Here is a 16,560-nt window from a genome sequence, read left to right as displayed (position 1 = left end):
CTTGGGTCCCCTCAGCCCCCAGGTCTTTTTTCTAGAATCTAAGCTTATTCTGTCATTTTATATGTCTTCCAAATGCCACACTGGAAGGAAGAAAAGCTCTGAACTCAGAGTTACCTCCTCCTTCTTGGTGTGCTTGCTATTCTGTATTTCATTCTTTCCTGGTAGTGCCAGCTTCTCTGGAGCCCAGTTTGTTTTAGACCCAGGATTCGTGGGTGTGTGCTGGCCTCATAAATGGCTGCTAGAAGTCCATGAACAAGGAGGTGTCCAGGAGAGCTGTGTGCATGGGAGGGAAGGAGCAGTGCTGGTGTGGTGTGGTGTGAACTGTCCTTCCCCAAATAGCCAAGATCTCTGACAGGATCTTCACCAATGGCTGCAGCTGTGTCTTTCCCACCTCCGTGCCCTGGAGCACCTGAGAAGTTTGAATCCATTGCTCACAGGCAGCAGGCTGTCCAGGGTCCTCTGCTTTGTGCTCACCTGTTCCTCAGAGGAGTGTGCTCTGGCACTCAGGGCAAGCCAGGACCTGGAGCTCCATGGGAGACCAGACTGCACCCACCAGATTGACTTTCTGCATGGGAGGCTTTGGGCAGACAACACTCAGAATGCAGTCACACAGTGTCCTGAGCATAAGGATCCACGTGTAGTGCCATGGTGGGTTCTGGACCAAACTCAGAATCCAGATTTAAAGATTTAGGACAGGGTTTTTGGAAGAGAGAAGCTTCTAAACTGCCCAGTACAGAGGGGAGCCAGCCTGTCGCAGGCAGGGTGAAGCGTGAGGGCAGAGGAGGCACACCCTAGGCTGAAGAGACCCAGGACAGGGGCGTCGATGCACTGCCAGGGCCGTCAGCCAACCTCATTACCCCAGGGCCAGCCAGGAGTTGTGGAAAGGTTTTCAGCAGGGAGCAAACGCAGTGTGGTTCGGCTCTGGAAGCCACTGTGGCCAGTGAGTGCGTAGTGCTTGGGAGTCTTCTGGGCTGGGGACAGCAGCCCACCTGGGCTTAGAAAGCTCACATTTTCTCTTTGGTACAGATACGTTCCAGCCCTTTTCATAACCTGAGGAGTCAGTCACCAGCCCATGAGCCACAGAGCCTGCGAGACAGAGCCCCAGTGTCCCTGTGTGTGTTCTTTGGGTGTGGTGGGAGTGACTGGCCAGGTTCTCCACAGAGGCCCAGGAACTGAACGTTTTCTCCTAGCTCTTGGTATTTATTAGACCAGGGATGAAACTTCTCTGACAGAAAAGACCAGGCAATTTTTAACATTAGAGTAAGAAGCTTTATAAAAGTACCTACTCCTGTTCAAACTAAATTACGAGATTAAAATAAGCTGATTTCCTTGTCTTTACTACTTCCATAAGATCCTGGCTATCCATTAGGTTTTGTTTGTTTGTTTGTAAGTTTGTTTTTTTTAGTTCAGGCTGTCCTTAAACTCTTTAGGTAGCCCATGTTGGCCTGAACTCCCAGCCATCCTCCTGCCTGGGCTTCCGAAGTACTGGATTAAGGGGTGTACCACCACATCCAGCCCAAGAGGTGTTTTGTTGTTGTTGTTGGAGATGAGGCAGATGATCTAGAGCAGGGCATGGCAAACTTGTGGAGAGGACCGATAGTAAGTATCTTAGGATCTGCAGGTTGTCCAAACTGCTGCACCTACTCCTCCTGCCCAAGCAGCTGTGTGGCACAAGCCAGAGACCACAGAAGAGCTGGTAGGTGTGGCTGACAATTGATAGACAATGAAGTTTGAGTTTCATGCAGTTTTTACCTTTTACAAAATATTCCTCTTCTGATTTTTTTCATGATTTGAAAACAGGCCATTCTTGGTCTATGGGTCATATGTACACAGGTGAAGTCTAGAACAGTGGATGAGTATCCTTCATGCTTTAAAACCTTTCCTCCCACCAACACAGCTGGTCCTCAGGCCCATCCAGGTTTCACAAGGGTTCTGCAGTTCTCACCTATCTGTTTGCGACAGACATTGCCACACACGTTCAGCAGGAGGCACCACGAGGGAGACACGGCAGGCCCAGTTTCAGGGACGTTAGCAAATTCTCACTTCTGCGGCATGGGACCAGGGGTGGGATCCCCACAAATTTTGCAGGTGGTACCGGGGGATACCTGTGAGGATACCTGGATGGAGAGGAATCAGTCAGGAGAGGCAGGAGCCTGGGAAGAGGGCACGGTGTTGAGATGTCAGCCCTGTACTGTCCAGGAGGCCAAGAGAGGTGGCACCTCTATGTGAGAGGGCTGAGGAAGTCCGTGGGGCTCCTGTCATCTGGACGTCTCGCACTAGATGCAGCCAGTCACAATGGGGCTCTGTTTCTGTGTCTCTTGCAGTAGCCCACGGATTTTTATTCCAAGGCCCACAAGACGGTAGATCGCCAGGGTTCCTGTGATGAATAGAGAAGGGCCTCCTCCTCTTCTGAGGTTTCTCCCTTACATGGGGCCCAGTGAGGCTCCCAGGCATAGAGAAAATGGGCTTTCTTCTCGGGTGGTAAACAGGGTGTTTGTGTGAATTTCTCCATTGGAGAGACGGATCCAGACCAGACAGCCTGGTTTTGAGTTCTGCATCTCTCATTTCCTCACGTGACTGAGAAGCCTAACTATTCCCTGTGCCTCAGTTTACCCCTTGGTAAAATGGAGACGACAGAGGTGTCTGTCTCAGAGCCTCCCGTAATGACTGAGTGAATGCCTGTGGTGTGCTTGGGCCAGTGCATCCCTAGGTCTTGTCCTCACCACTGTGGGGGCTGTGAAGGTTGCTGAGACAGCGGAGATGGTCTTTGGCCTGCTACCAGGATTCCCCTGGGCCTGACCCGAAGGTGCCGCCCAGCCAGGCTCTGTTGCTGCCACCTGCTGTCCAGCCAGAATGCTCCTCATCAGAGAAACCAGAGTTTCCAGCACCTTGTGCTTGGCTTCTGGTCCAACAAGAATGTGTTTGTCACCTCAGGAGTGTGCTGATGCTGCCTCCCCGGCCCTGTCCCTTGCGGAACTGAGGACACCATGCAGTGAGAGTGAGCTGGCCGCCGAGCTGGCTGGCGCCGTCCACAGGTAAGCAAGGGGTCTACCCAGATCGAGGCCTTGCTCTCCCTGCTCCCCAGTGGCCCTGTGCAGCACCCAGGCCACTGCAAGGGCCTCCAGCTCATCCTGGGAGAAGGCCTGCTGGCATGGGCTTTCTGCTAGGAGAGGCAGGGCGTAGGCGGAGGCATACAGGGGGTCAGTCCCTGTGCAAAGAAGTGTCTCTTCCTGTCCTGCGGCTTTGGCTGGAAGCTTGGGGTAAGGTACAGGGTGAGGATAAAAGCAGCCACCTTTGCCTCGAGGCTGGTGAGCAGAACTGGTTCCCTTTTAGCATGAAGCCTTTTTAAAGGAGAGGCTTCGTACTTCCTTGGCGCTGTGAAATGGCGTTGCTACGTCAGTGTTACTTCTGTATTATTTCTCTTCTTTTGCAATGAGAAACGAATGCCAGTTCATGTAACTCTGCCTTCCCTCCCACACTCTGTCACTCCTTTGCCCAGCGCCCTCTCGTAGAGGAGTAAGATGTACCCTGTCACCACCTGCTGCTGGCTGCTCGCACACACGGGGAAGCTGAACTGGGCCAGCTCCAGTGCTCCCATGAGCTTCTCACAGAAATGGACACAGCACAAGCAGCTGTGCCCAAGAGAGCGGGCAGCCCCCAGAGACACGCTCCCCAGGGAGTGGAGGCATTTGACTTTCATGAAGGCCCCAGGGACTTGGCTCATTGTTTGTGGGTTTGGCGGTGCTGGTCTCCTGCCAGGGCTGGTCTCCGGCCAGGGCGGAGCTTGCGTTCCTGGCTGCTCCCATGGGCCTGAGCTGGCGCACTCTGCAGTGCAGGGAGCGGTCAGTGCTCTGTCCACTAACCACTGCTTCCAGTCCCTGTCCTCCCCTGGGCAGAGCTCCCTCTCCATTTCCTGTCCGGCAGCTACTTCAGAGTCCCCTTGGTCCCAGCCTAGTTGCACACCTGGACTCCAGAGTCAGGCACGTGGGCTCAAATGCATCTGGGAAGCTTGCTTGCTGTTTGGCCTTAAGCAAGTGACTAGACCTACTTTAAGGTCCAGTTAACTGCCCTCCTTCACCATATGGAGAAAGAGGAAGGGTGGGAAGGAATGGCAGGGAAGGGCAGAGGCAGGTCAGAGTCAATATCTTAACATAACAAAATGTTATTTCAACTGGATGTGTCTTTTGCACCTACATTTGGTCCCGTGTAGAGAACAGCCAGCATTTCAGGCACTCACAGCTGCATGCAGCTCTCACCTGGTCTGTAAGAAAGCTGTGGTTTGAGGGACTAATTTTTTTATATAATTTTTAATCACTGCACAGTCGGTGGCATTTGATGGAGATCGGTCTTCAGCGCTGGTTTCCAGCTCATGGGTTTAATCTGTGGTTATTAAATCTGTGGTGTTTAGGCCAGTGTTTCTGTTTGTCTCTCTCCTCCCTTGCTCCACCTCTCCCTGCCCCTCCACTGTCGGATTGATCTGGGGCCTCTGCCACTGCCCTGCCTCTCCAGTCTTTTTGGGTCACACTCAGCTGCCCAGGTTGGCCTCCAACTTGCAGTCCTCCTGCCTCATCCTCACAGGTAGTTGGGATTTCAGGTTGTTTTGTTTTTCATGAAGAGATGATTTTTTAAAGGATGTTTATTATACTTGTTCTTAAATATCATTTTATATGCTCTATTAACTCAGATTCCTCATGAGTAAGTTCTTCCTTTGTTGAGTTTTGTAACTCAAGTGTTGGCTTTCTGTAACCTTTGTTCTGGTTTCTGTGTTTCAAAGTCCCTGGGGGGTTGTTTGTGAAGATTGTATTCTCATGGGGTTCCCCCCAGCTCCTGGGTCTCAAGAAATGCTGCTGGCTGATGTGTCTGAAGCTTCTCTGGGAAGGTTTTTCTTCCTTCTGGCTGCTGACCTCTGTCTTGTCTCTCTGTCTGACCCAGCTCCCGCTCAGCCAGGCCATACCTCTCCCTGGAGAGCCTCTGAACCCCCTCCTCCTGTGGCAGTGGCTTTTATCCGTGTGCTTTCTGAGTTGTTGTTTCCTCTTTCAGAAAGAATAAAACATCTGCCTTTCATTTTTCACAATTGTTCATGGTTTCCGCCAAGAGTGCTCCTTGCTCTCTCGGATGCTCAGGGAGGTTCCACTTTCCTCTTCACTTCTGGGGGTTTGGAGTGGGAGGGGAAGGCTCTGGTGTACTCTGGCAGCTAACTTGGTCTGGCCAGGGCTGTTTAGTTTATAGCAAGGCGTCCCAGTAGATCATGGATTACAGGCTGCCTTGTGGCAAACGGAATTCACTACCTTTCTGATTTACTCACTATCATTTTTTGATTTTCCTTCCAACTTGTAATCGTGCTGCTTTTCTTGTGCCAGCACCGCTGGCCATGTGGTTAAATTGTAATCCCTCTGCGTAGGATGGGAAGAGAAGCAGCACAGGAAAATGCCATGAATGAGTCCAGTGACTCGCCTGTGCCAGAGACCTGGGATGAAAACACTCTCTGGTTCCAACAGGGAGCCATTTGGATACTGCATGTGTAAGCTAAAACCCTAAATTTTTCAAATTTCCCCAAGCTTCAGAGGACTTTGCTGGCACACGTAGAATGCAGGTTGTGCTGACTAAACATAAAGAGATTTCATTTATTCTTTCAGTCACAATGGATTTCCAATAAGCAGCCTTAAGTTGGTTAGCATGGATTTCTAATCAAAACTCAGGTATGTGGAGTCAGGAAAGAACCCCCAGAGCTAGCGAAAAGGAAAAATAACATCATTATAATGTAAATATAGCTTAGAAATTGGAGTAATCATTTCATGAGGGTACATACTACAGACGCCTGGGGGCTGAGGCTTGCGGATGTTTTTGCTTCTTAAAACTCAGACGCAAAGCAACACCTCTGATGGTACTGATTATCTCCCAGGTCAGTAGCTGAGGCAACTTAGAATCGTAGCAGCATTTTCAGAAGAATCCCTCCCTTGAAAAGGACACCAAGCTGTGGGCCAGGATGTAACTGAAAAGAGTGGGTGCAGGAAAAACGAAGAGACGGAGCTAAGCAGCAGTCCTGTCATGAAAACGAGCTGTCCCAAGGAAGGTGTCCTGTGACCTTCAGCCCCCATCTCTGGCTTGTTGCCTGTGCCAACCCAGTGTCTCCTGGCCTTGCTGGGTTTCAGCATTTGCTGGACCTTTGTCATCTAATGCTCCATTCTTTGCGTGTCTTCTCACTTGCTGCTTTTTTGGAACAAAACCAGAACTCCGTGCAGTTTGCCATTTAGTATATAATTCCCATCTGGTCTGATTTCGCTCCCTCCACTTCGTGAACATTTACGGCCTTGCTCGTACGGCCATAAAACTCCATCTGGGTGTCCAGGTTTGCAGTCCCTCGGACGTGAGTGTTTCCTTGTCGGGGCGTCTTGTTTTTGCTGTTTGGCACAGGCTGTATGCTGTGAATTCTCCATAGATGCAAGCAAGCAAACGGCAGCTCCACAGGGGAATATTCTGGGACGATGCGCTTTATACTCATGTGTCCAGCCAGCCTGCTCTGCGCCCAGCCCTGGGCACCTGAGCTGAGCAGACTGCCTCTCCCCTGTTGTGCACTTGGGAGGCAGCTGGCAGCAGGTGCTGCTCTCCATATCATACAGGGCAGAGGTGGTGCAGAGGGTTGAGCAACCTCCCAAGGTCTCACATTGGGAAATGGAGACCGCTTTCTTTGTGGTGCCCCCTGCACCCCACGCGTGTGCAGAGTTGGTTTTGCTTGCAGAGGAGTGAGTTGAGTCATCCTGTGGGCTCCATCCAGGACTCTGCCCTGCATACCATGGTGTGCCACTGTGATGAGTCTGTCTCTCAGTGCTGAGGGCCAGGGAGGTGCTGTGGGGAGGCCGACCGGAAGGGAGGGGGCTGAGAGGTTCCCCTCTCCTGGGGCCCAGGAAGGAAAGCACTCAGCTCTCACACACCCGCCCCTGGCTGAACTCTAGCACCGTGCCCCCTACCCTCTCAGGAGGTTGTAGTCATTCAGTCCTATACCCACCGGCGCTCTGCCAAAGCCCTTTGGGGAATTAGGCTTTATCACCAAGTTTGTCTATGCCAGCAGATTCTGTGAGCTGCTAAGTGAATTGTGGTGGCCTGGCCACTCTGTCCAGTGACAGGATCCACCCAACTCATCCGGCAGAGGAGGGTCCCGCTGCCTTCTTTTGTCTCCCTCATTGCTCACAAACTTGGGGAGCCACTGCTGCTCAGAGAGAAGGCAATGTGTGAGATCCCCATAAGGCATGTAGTTTCCGACTGATCAGTATGACCATAAGAGACCAGATCTGCAAGGCCTGGATGTGACTTGGAGTGAAGATGCCTCACAGGAAGGGACAGACACACAAGGTAAAGTGTCAGGGTTCAAGGAGACAACATAGGAAAACACTCCCGTATGTTCGGCCCCTGGGCTTCTGCCACTGTACAGGTCACTCCGGACAGCAGGACTCTGGGGGCAGAATTGGAAACCACTTCTAGCAGGGAACACAGGAAAGCCCAAAAAGTCCTGCCAGCTTAGTTCACTTTGGAGTGGGGAAAGGCAGGAAATGAAGGCAGCTGATTAGAGAAGTTTGCTGTGCAGAGGACAGGACTCTCCAGGAACTGTATTTTGTTTGGTTTTTAGAACAAAGATATTAAAGCACATCTGTATTCACATGAGAATGATCCACGGGATGGGAGAAATCCTTCAGGGACAGAAATTAACCTTGTAAGAAGCACCAGGATGGCTGCCCTGTATATGGTTTCCTGTGGCCAAGAAACCTTCTTGGTCCATCTCATGTTCTTTTACAAGGATTCTGAATTACAAAAGTGACTAGACGTAACACCCACTTGTTAGCCCTGGGGCCTGTGCGACAGACAGCGCAGCTGGCCTTTCTGCTTGGCATCTGGCAAGGCTGTAGGCAGGTGTCCCTTTGCTGTACACTGGGCACTCACCAGGGAACCTAGGGGAGGATCTGCTTCTGAGCCCACCCACCCCGGTGGCCAGAGAGCTCAGGTCCCCTTCTCCAGGCTGCCCAGTGCCAGGGACCTCTCAGCTCCTGGAGGCCTCCTCCATCCTCAGAGCCAGCAATGGGAACCTCCCTCATCGCTCCAAGCTTCATTCGCATTGCTGTCCAGAAAGACCAGGGCCTTTCACAGGCTCACTTGTTGGTCAGACTGCTTGGTTCACTCAGCCAGGAGCGTGATTGCAACTCTGCTGGCTTCGTTCTTGCCATGTGGTCCCTCGATGACCTCAGCCTTACACCCACTGCACACCTTCAGCCAGTCACCATGGTCTCCAGGTGCAGGAGGCAGGACAGAGTTCCATTTCCTCCCGCTGTGTGGAAGTGGCCTTTCTCTCAGAACCCCACATACACTGCGTATGAAGAATTCAGCTCTCTCAGTTCATGATAATGACTTGTAAGTCATACTGTTTCTTCTTAAAACCTCTTTCATTCTTCTCCATTTGTACTGTCTTCTCTCAAGTTTGGCCCTCAGCAAATTAGGACTCAGTGTCCTGATGGGGCATTCTGCTACTGGTCTCTCCATGTATCCTGCCACAAAATACCTTAGTGTGCACCCTGATCGGGATGCTCTGCATAAACACCTTCAGGATGACCACTATTGCATGGTGACCGTCAGTGCTGTTGGGATCACCATAGGTCCCACGTGTAGCTTTCTAGCCCGTGGTTCAGATGCTTCTACACCTAATTCATAGTCAGAATCACGCTGGACAGTTTCTCTCTCCAAGAGCAGGGCCCGCGCTTATCCTCGCCCTCTCACCTGTGGGCCTCTTGGTACCTTTTGTCGGTGCTTTCTGCGTCCCGGGGGCACTGACTGCCCAGCAGAGGCTGCAGAGCTGCTGGCTGTGTGCAGCACCTGGGAGCAAACCAGCAAAAATGCCTCAGAACTCCACATCTGCACTGCAGAACTCACCTGCCCAGTCCTCTGCACACCCGTGGGAACCAGTACGGGCCCTTTGGAGTGAAAAAAGAAAAAGTATTTCATTTTAACAGTTACGTATGAATACAGTTTTGAGCTACAAAATGGGTGGGATGAAGTGCACTGGGTGGGTGCTCTGACAGAGGGCGCCCCATTGAGCAAACTAGCAGCCAAATCGTCACCATTTTATTAGGAGGATCATTATTGTAAGAGGTGCTGTTTTATTAAACTTGCACTTGATGATTCTTCATATTCAGCTGATTTATAATCGCCATCAAGCTATAGAAGCTGTGCCTGGAATTCCATAAATGCACAAGGGTCTGCAGGACATTAATGGAATACAAAATGTGCTTCTGGCTTCACTCACAGAGAAATAGCTTGCTGAGCTCCCGCCAAGGTGCCTCAAAGGCCATAAAGGCTGAGGTTCACCCACAGGGCTGAGGCAGGTATTGTTGCAGCAGTTGAGGTTTCTTGCTGTCATTGCCTCAGTGTTCCAAAATTCAGAGAAAAGGAGACAACACAGGAAAACAGAAAAGGCAGCCTCTCCGGGGACTCCAGCAAGACAGAGTGGCGGGAAGCATCAGTGCACACAGCAGCCCGGGCTGAGGCAGGGGCGGCCTGTGAGATGCATTTCCTGGTTGAAAAGCCTTTAGTCCTTAGCACAGGCTTGCTGCTGCTCCTGGAAAAATACAGCCCCACTCCAACGTCATAGCCGCTGAACATCATTATCTTGAGACATTTAGCCCTGGCTCCACAGGCCTGTGCGCCTAGCCAGAGATCGTATCTCATGCTCTGTCTGCTCCCTTTCCAAGGCACAAGACCCTTCAGCCAGGTGCTTCAGCCCTAGGCCCTGCAGACAGACTCAGCAGTGGGAGCCCACGCTGCAGCTCCTGATGGTACCTGACTGTACCTCAAGTTCCTCATCTGGAAAACGACCATAAAAATGGGTTTTGTTTTTTGTTTTTTTTTTTTTTTTGGCTTTTTGTGAGCTTTTATTTACTTTTTGTTCTCAAATCCATTTTATTTCAAATAGAAAAAAAAAAGGAAGAAAAGAAAAACAAAATTTCAAAACACATCAGTCAAGGGCCACAGTGGGACATATATTGCATATTGTCATCTCCAGATCATTTGCCCAGAGCACAAGACATCTATGTTCAGTTGTCCAAACAACACCAGCACAAATCTTTCTCTTCAGAATTCAGAGAAATCTGTAGTATAACTGTCTTAACTATTGTATATATATGTATGTATATATGTGTGTGTACATATACACACATGTAGATACATTTCTTTCAACTTCTCCACTGGTGATAACAATAGCGTTTACATGTGGGTCTTATTTATTTCACTTATGAGTATGGTCTCAAGGTGCATCCATTTACCTATAAAAGTCTCCAGCTTATCCTTCTTTATGACTCAGTTGTTCTCCATTGTATAAAAATACTACATCTTTTTGCATCTCTCAAAGGACCAGTGTTGTTAAATATTTTTTATGTATTTATTTTCTGTTTGCATTTCTTCATCTGAGAAGTGTATTTTCATCACAAATGCCCATTTTTGGATTGGGTCTTTAAATCTGGAAGTACTCATTTTTTTATTTGTATGTTCTTGATGGTAATCCTTTGAGATACAGCTGGCAAACATCTTCTCTGTTGGTGGTTTCTCTCGATGTGCAGAGAGCTTTTTAATAGGGTGAGATCCCGGTTGATGAAGTATTTGCCATGGAATTCCGGTTTTGTCCATGAACTCTGCTGATATTTATGTCTTCATGATATCTACCTAACTTTTCTTCCAGTAGATTTAGCATTTCTGTTTAATATTCAGATCTCTGATCCATTTTGACCATAGTTTACTGCATGATGATAAGCACGGGTCTAGTTTTAGTCTTCAGCATTTAGAGAGCCAGTTTTTCTAGCACCATTTATTAAAGATGCTGTCTTTCTTCCAGTGAATGTGTTTGGCATTTTTGTCAAAGATAAGTTGACTGGAGTTATTTCTGCATCTTCTAATCTGTTCCACTGATCTTCCAGTCTTTTTTTTTTTCCAGTACCACACTGTTTTTATTATAGCAGCTTTATAATACAATTTCAAGTCAGGATTGAGATATCCCCTGTCTTGTCTTTGTAGCCCAGGATTGCTTTTGCTATTCTAGGTCTCTTCTGGTTCCAGATGAATTTTAGAAGTGATTTCTCTAATTCTGCGAAATACACTATGGCCATAATAATTAAAGGTGGTTGTGAGAATTAACTTCCAAGAATGTTACCTTGGGAGGGGCTTAGAGATAGCTGCTATCTGCCCCCAGGGTAGTCTGAAAAGTAAGGAGTCATAGCTTATGATGGCTACCATAAAGGAAATGGAGGGGAAATAGTCACTGTGAGAATTTTACGAAGTAAATGCAATTCACAGTGAATAACCTGAAGGAACTGAGAAGGCGCTGTGACTGGGACATCTGCGCAGACAGTGATCAGGGTGAGTTGCGAGGAACAGGAAGGCAGCAGAGAGAATGAGGCCATTCCCAGCAGGCAGGAGTGAGTGGGCGCAAAGCCCCGGCTGGGGTGAGACTGCAGACAGGACTGCAAGTTAATGGAAGGCCCTGGAGGGCAGTGTATGGTCTGATCTGAGTCATCGTTTGTACAGCCTCACAGGCCACTGTTGGAAACCACAACAGAAGGGGCGAAAGTCGACACAGAAGCCAGCTGGGCTGTCACTGAGGTCTAAGTGAAAAAGGACACAACTTCGGGCCTGGTGGCAGGAGCAGGAACAGCAAGAAGACAAGACTTAGCTTGCTGGGAAGAGATGTGGGGAAAGCATGGGGTGAGGGAGTACCCCGAGACACTATTAGGAACCAGACAGGTGCTGTGGCCTTTCCCTGACACAGAAGACAATGGATTTGGTGGAAATTTCCAAAGTTCTGCTCTCGTCATGCTAAACTAAAGATTCCTGTTAATGAGGTGTCAGACAAGGCCAGAGCTCTGAAGACAGGTCTAGGGATAAGGATTTGGACCTTTTAGCATGTAGGAAACTAAATTTAAGTGGACAGAATTAAAGTAAAATATGGTCCAGGCCCAAATGCTTATGTAACTCCCAACATCTGCAGTAGGAGTGAGGAGAGCAGGACATAGATGACCACAGGAGGTGCAGAGTGAAATGCACACGCTGCAGGCCTCGCAGTCATATCAGAGCAGGTCAGGGGACGGGCTGGCAGCCTTGCTGCTGCTGCTGGGCAGAGGGACTGCTGGCTGGGGCAGCGTGCTCACTGGTGACCTGACCGAGCCATGTCCACAGAGCCCAAGCCAGATGCGGGGGTGAAGCGTAAGTGGCAGGGAGAGGAACTCTGTTCTAACTCCACATAATTAGCAATCGCCAAGAAATCCCAGCCTTGTGGCTGCATGGCCACAACTGCCCAGGCATTAGTCTGATGACAGCTCCCCTGAAAGCTTTCCTGGCTGGCTGAGGAGCCGCACAGCACCTCATCAGGCCTGGGTGCCCACCCCAGTGACTTTCTCCAGTCATGGAGTACCGCCCGTCACCTAATCACTGCAGGAGGACCCAGTCTTCTTGGTGCTTCTTGGTTCACAAAGCCACACATCCCAGCTGCCAGGGTACCAGCACTCAGTGCTTCCGGGTCCTGCTCAGGCATCCGCCACCCAGCTTATTGATGGGCCTCTTTGATTTACCATATCACATGAAACCACCCACATCCCTGTAGACCCTCCACTGCTTGAAGCTGTTTCAGTTAAAAAATAAATAAATAAATACCTTCCTGGCTGTGGTTGTGGAAGGAAGATTCATAGGCTTTTCTGTGACGGAGGGACTGGAAACTTGGCCTGGGGTCCCATAACTGGACTGCACGTGGACACTGGGAGCTGGGTTCGCATGGTTTCAGTATAACCCGGCATTGTTTTGCTTTGCTTGATGGTCCAGGTTTAAATTTATGAGTGCCTAAACCTCCAGGAAAGGGAAGAACAAGGAAGGAAGGGACTGCACAGTGCTGGGCATCCTAGAAGATGCTGTGTGATGCACTGCTGCAGGAGAGGGAGATGGACATACGGAGTTCTCAGTTTTGCTCTCTGATCTAGATGATGCCTAAGAAAATGCTCATTTTGGCCTTCGTACGTCCACAGCTGCATAAATCCTTTCTAACTGAAGCTCAAGTACATCTGAATTCAAAACTAGCAGCAACACAGGGTGTGGCTAGTCAAGGCTTCAGAGTCACTCGGATTGGCAGGCTGTGGTAGTTTTCTCCAAGTCAGCCTGTGAGACAGAGGAGAGCTACAGACTAGGACTGTAGTGGGTGGCTGCACATGGTTCTGCACATGCTGTTAGGTCCAGGGAGTCCAGGAGCACAGGGAGCGCACCTCAGAGGCCGGGGAAACGCTTTTGCCTCACCAGGTTACCAATTTTTGCCTGCCAGTGAGTCACTTGGGGGACCTCATAAACTATAGTCTCTGAGTCTCTCACCTGCTGAATCAGGATCCAGGCAAACAGCCTGATAATACTCTTTTAAACAAGTGCTCTAGACAACTGCTCTCCACTAAGAATATAATTTGAACCACAAATGCAAGTCACATATATAAAGTTTTCTAAATTCCACACTTACTGTTTTAGATGTGAAATTAATAGGGCTAAGTGTATAGCTGAGTGGTGAAGTATTTGTCTAACATGCTTGAAGCTGCCCTGCACCAACCTGATTGTAATTCTAATAGCACATTTAACCCAGTATAACATATCGCAGGCCGGGAATGTAACTCAGTGGTAGAGAGCTTGCCTGGATCCATGAGTCCTGGGTTGGGTCACTAGCAGTATAAAAAATATTTTCAAAGGTACTGAGATGTTTTACCCTTGTATTAAAGCCTTAAACTCCAGTGTGCATTTTAACTGGGAGCACATCTCAATGCAGAGTGGCCACCGCAAGCCCCCCAGCAGCATGGCTGGTGGCTGTGTCCTCGACGGGCTGCACAGCTCGGAGGACGCTGTTCCTTCACAGCGTGTGGATGATGCTGTGAGGCAAGTGATTCTGAAGTCACAGCTAACATAGAATCTGCCTGTCAGATGAAAACAAGTAAAATGCATTTTAGGTTTGAGGTGTGACCTTGTCTTTGCAACTTGTGAGAAATCAGTCATGGTTCTTGCCAACCCTTGTCCTCCCCTCTCACACTGAGACCCAAGTATTCTGGGGTGCTGGCTGGGCACGCGGTGGGGGGGAGGGTACTCTGAGCTCCTTGCAGTGGTCCCTGCTGGACTGGGAGGCATCTAAGATCCTGTCCCATCTTTTTTAGAGTGTGCCAGGCCCGGAAAGCTCCCTCCGGCACCCTGAGGGCCTGGTGCTGGGAAGGAAGGCCTTTGTGTTAAGGCCGGGATTTCCACACTCTCGCTGTCTGCAGGGTGTGGATGTGATGGTTCAGCTTTGAGTGTGCTTTTTGTTGTGGATTTCATGAGTTACATTTTTAGTTCTCTTCACACTGTGCTTTTTTCTCTGTACAATCAATTTAGAAAGAAAGAGGACTCAGAGCAATACTGAATGTAGAATGACTCTGTCTCCAGCCAGAGGGTGGGGAGCAGCTCTGGTGCACTTGGCTCTGCCTCAGCTGGAGGGGTGCTGGCGGCTTAGAAGGCTGAGGAAGCCCCTGGTTGGGAGGGAGCCCTATCCGGCACTAGGTTCTCATTTCTGCTAGGAGATGCTGCCACTCTCCGACTGCAGTTGGAAGCGCAGCCCGCTCAGCCGCCTGCTGGCTGCTGCATCCCTCAGGAGGTGGGAGGCGCCCTGGTGGCGGCAGGTAGCCCTGCTCAGCCTCCCTGGGTAGCTCAGGCCCTGGAAGGCACTCAGCAAGGATGCCTGGGCACCACGGGCCTGGAAGACCTTCCCACCTCTATCCTGTCTTGCAAAAGGAGGCCTGGGATTTTATGTTGCAGTTCCCTCTTTCCGTACCCAGTTGGAAGAGCTTGACTTGCCATACAGTCAGAAATGCAAGATTAAACCCGAGAAGCCAGGAAGGGAGACGAGAACATGGTCCAAACCACTGTGCATCTGAAAGGATTACAGAAAGGGCACAGAATTGGAAACTTCCAAGCAAAACAGGAGTAAAGAACAGTCGCTGAATGAACTATTGTTGAGTTGATATTTAGCCTTCTAGTGTAGTGTTACACACTCAGATTTCTAGTTGTTTGTATAAAATGACGTGTATTAGAACTCACCCTTTTCTTTTAGTTGTGAGACACCCATCCACGTCACTGCGTGCCGATCTGCGTTACAGAGGCTTCCTCAGGCAGTCGGGCATTTTATAGCATGGATATACCTTGATGATATACCCTGGCTGTTTTCCATTCTTAGTTTTATTATAACCAAGGCTGAAGGGAATCCAACGATAACTGAAATCTCTGTAGGAACTATGTTCATGTCTTTTCTGCAGAGTCCTAAAAATCTGGTTGCTTAGTCCAGGAAGTGTCCATTCTTTGGTAGTATTTTTCTAAGTATTACCGGATCGTCATAGGAACTAATCATAGGAACTGATTTACACTCTACATTCAGAGCTGTTCCTTCCTTAAATGCTGGTTTCTCAGTAGGTTCCAAGGCAGTAAGTACTTAGCAGCAGCACTAGTTTGGGGTGCAGTGCTGGGGACCCATTGGAGAACCAAACCAATTTACAGTGAGACTGTGCTGTCACGATGCAGGCTGACATCATTTATGTGACACAAGGGAAAATGCTAACTATTGTCACGGTGCCTGGGTCTTATGGGAAGGAGGAAAGCAGTAAGTCTGTGGAACTGGGCTCCAGCAACCGCCCTTCGCTTTCAGTCAGCCTGGAGTCTATAGAAAAGAGCCAGACAAAAGCAGGAGGAATCAAAATGGAAACAAAATTCAAGTACTTCAGTAGGCAGCAAGGCTCTTTGTGAAACAGGTATCATTTCTACTGCTCTCCTTTCCTCTTTGCCTTTTATGTTTTGCCAGGTAGGGTCTTAACTGGTGAGGGCTTGTCCGGGGTAGGAAGCCCAGAGCAGACAGGTTTCTGTTCTTGAATCGTTGAGTGGTTCAGATGGAAACGGGTTTGTAGTCCAGCAGCACTCATGGCCAAGGGCTTACGTACCTGTCATGTTTCCTTGTGACACACACTTAGGACCTCTGAAGGGCTCCTCCTCAAGTAAAGGGCTCTGGCTAGCCTTGGAGGAGGCAGGGCTCAGCGCTCATTCTGGCCCTGCAAACCAGGAGAGCTATGCTGCTTCGGGGCCCTCCTGCTCCTTTCCGTAGCTCTTTGATTTGGCAGCTACACCTGCCTCCTTCCCACAAATGCCAGGGGAGTGGCACCTCCCGGTCACCTCGAGCTACTCACGGCCATGTGCTCTTCCCTTGACACAGAGAAAAGAAGCTGAAGGCCAGAGTTCAAGAGCTTGTGAGCGCCTTGGAAAGACTCACCAAGAGCAGTGAAATCCGGCACCAGCAGTCCGCAGAGTTCGTCAATGATCTGAAGCGTGCCAACAGGTAAGGCCCGGTTCCTCCCCATGCTGCTCGAATGGGTACCACCCACAGGCGCCAGTGAGAGCCTGCTGTGCCTGCTGGATAGTGGGGTGTCCTCACCTGCCCCTCCTCAGAACCGCATCTTACAGGAGGCCGCACAAGAAACCTAAGAAACACTCCGTATT

The 16,560-nt window shown here is 49.8% G+C and overlaps 1 protein-coding gene across 4 annotated transcripts in view; it reads left to right on the top strand.

Moving 5' to 3' along the window:
- The window catches only part of Mcc (MCC regulator of WNT signaling pathway), a 406,401-nt gene that overhangs the window by 383,413 nt on the left and 6,428 nt on the right, over positions 1–16,560 (top strand). For all 4 annotated transcript variants that reach the window (XM_003473179.5, XM_063230937.1, XM_063230938.1 and 1 more), the window contains 2 exons: positions 2,935–3,035; positions 16,277–16,399. In XM_003473179.5, the coding sequence (XP_003473227.3) occupies positions 2,935–3,035; positions 16,277–16,399 (224 nt within the window). The remainder of the gene's footprint in view (positions 1–2,934; positions 3,036–16,276; positions 16,400–16,560) is intronic.

Source organism: Cavia porcellus, unplaced genomic scaffold (genome assembly GCF_034190915.1).
Source record: "Cavia porcellus strain 051 isolate PalLab524CR breed Dunkin Hartley unplaced genomic scaffold, mCavPor4.1 scaffold_19, whole genome shotgun sequence".
NCBI classification, from domain to species: domain Eukaryota; kingdom Metazoa; phylum Chordata; class Mammalia; order Rodentia; family Caviidae; genus Cavia; species Cavia porcellus.
Note: the sequence above shows the minus strand (reverse complement) of the source record. Positions and strands in the feature narration are given on the sequence as shown.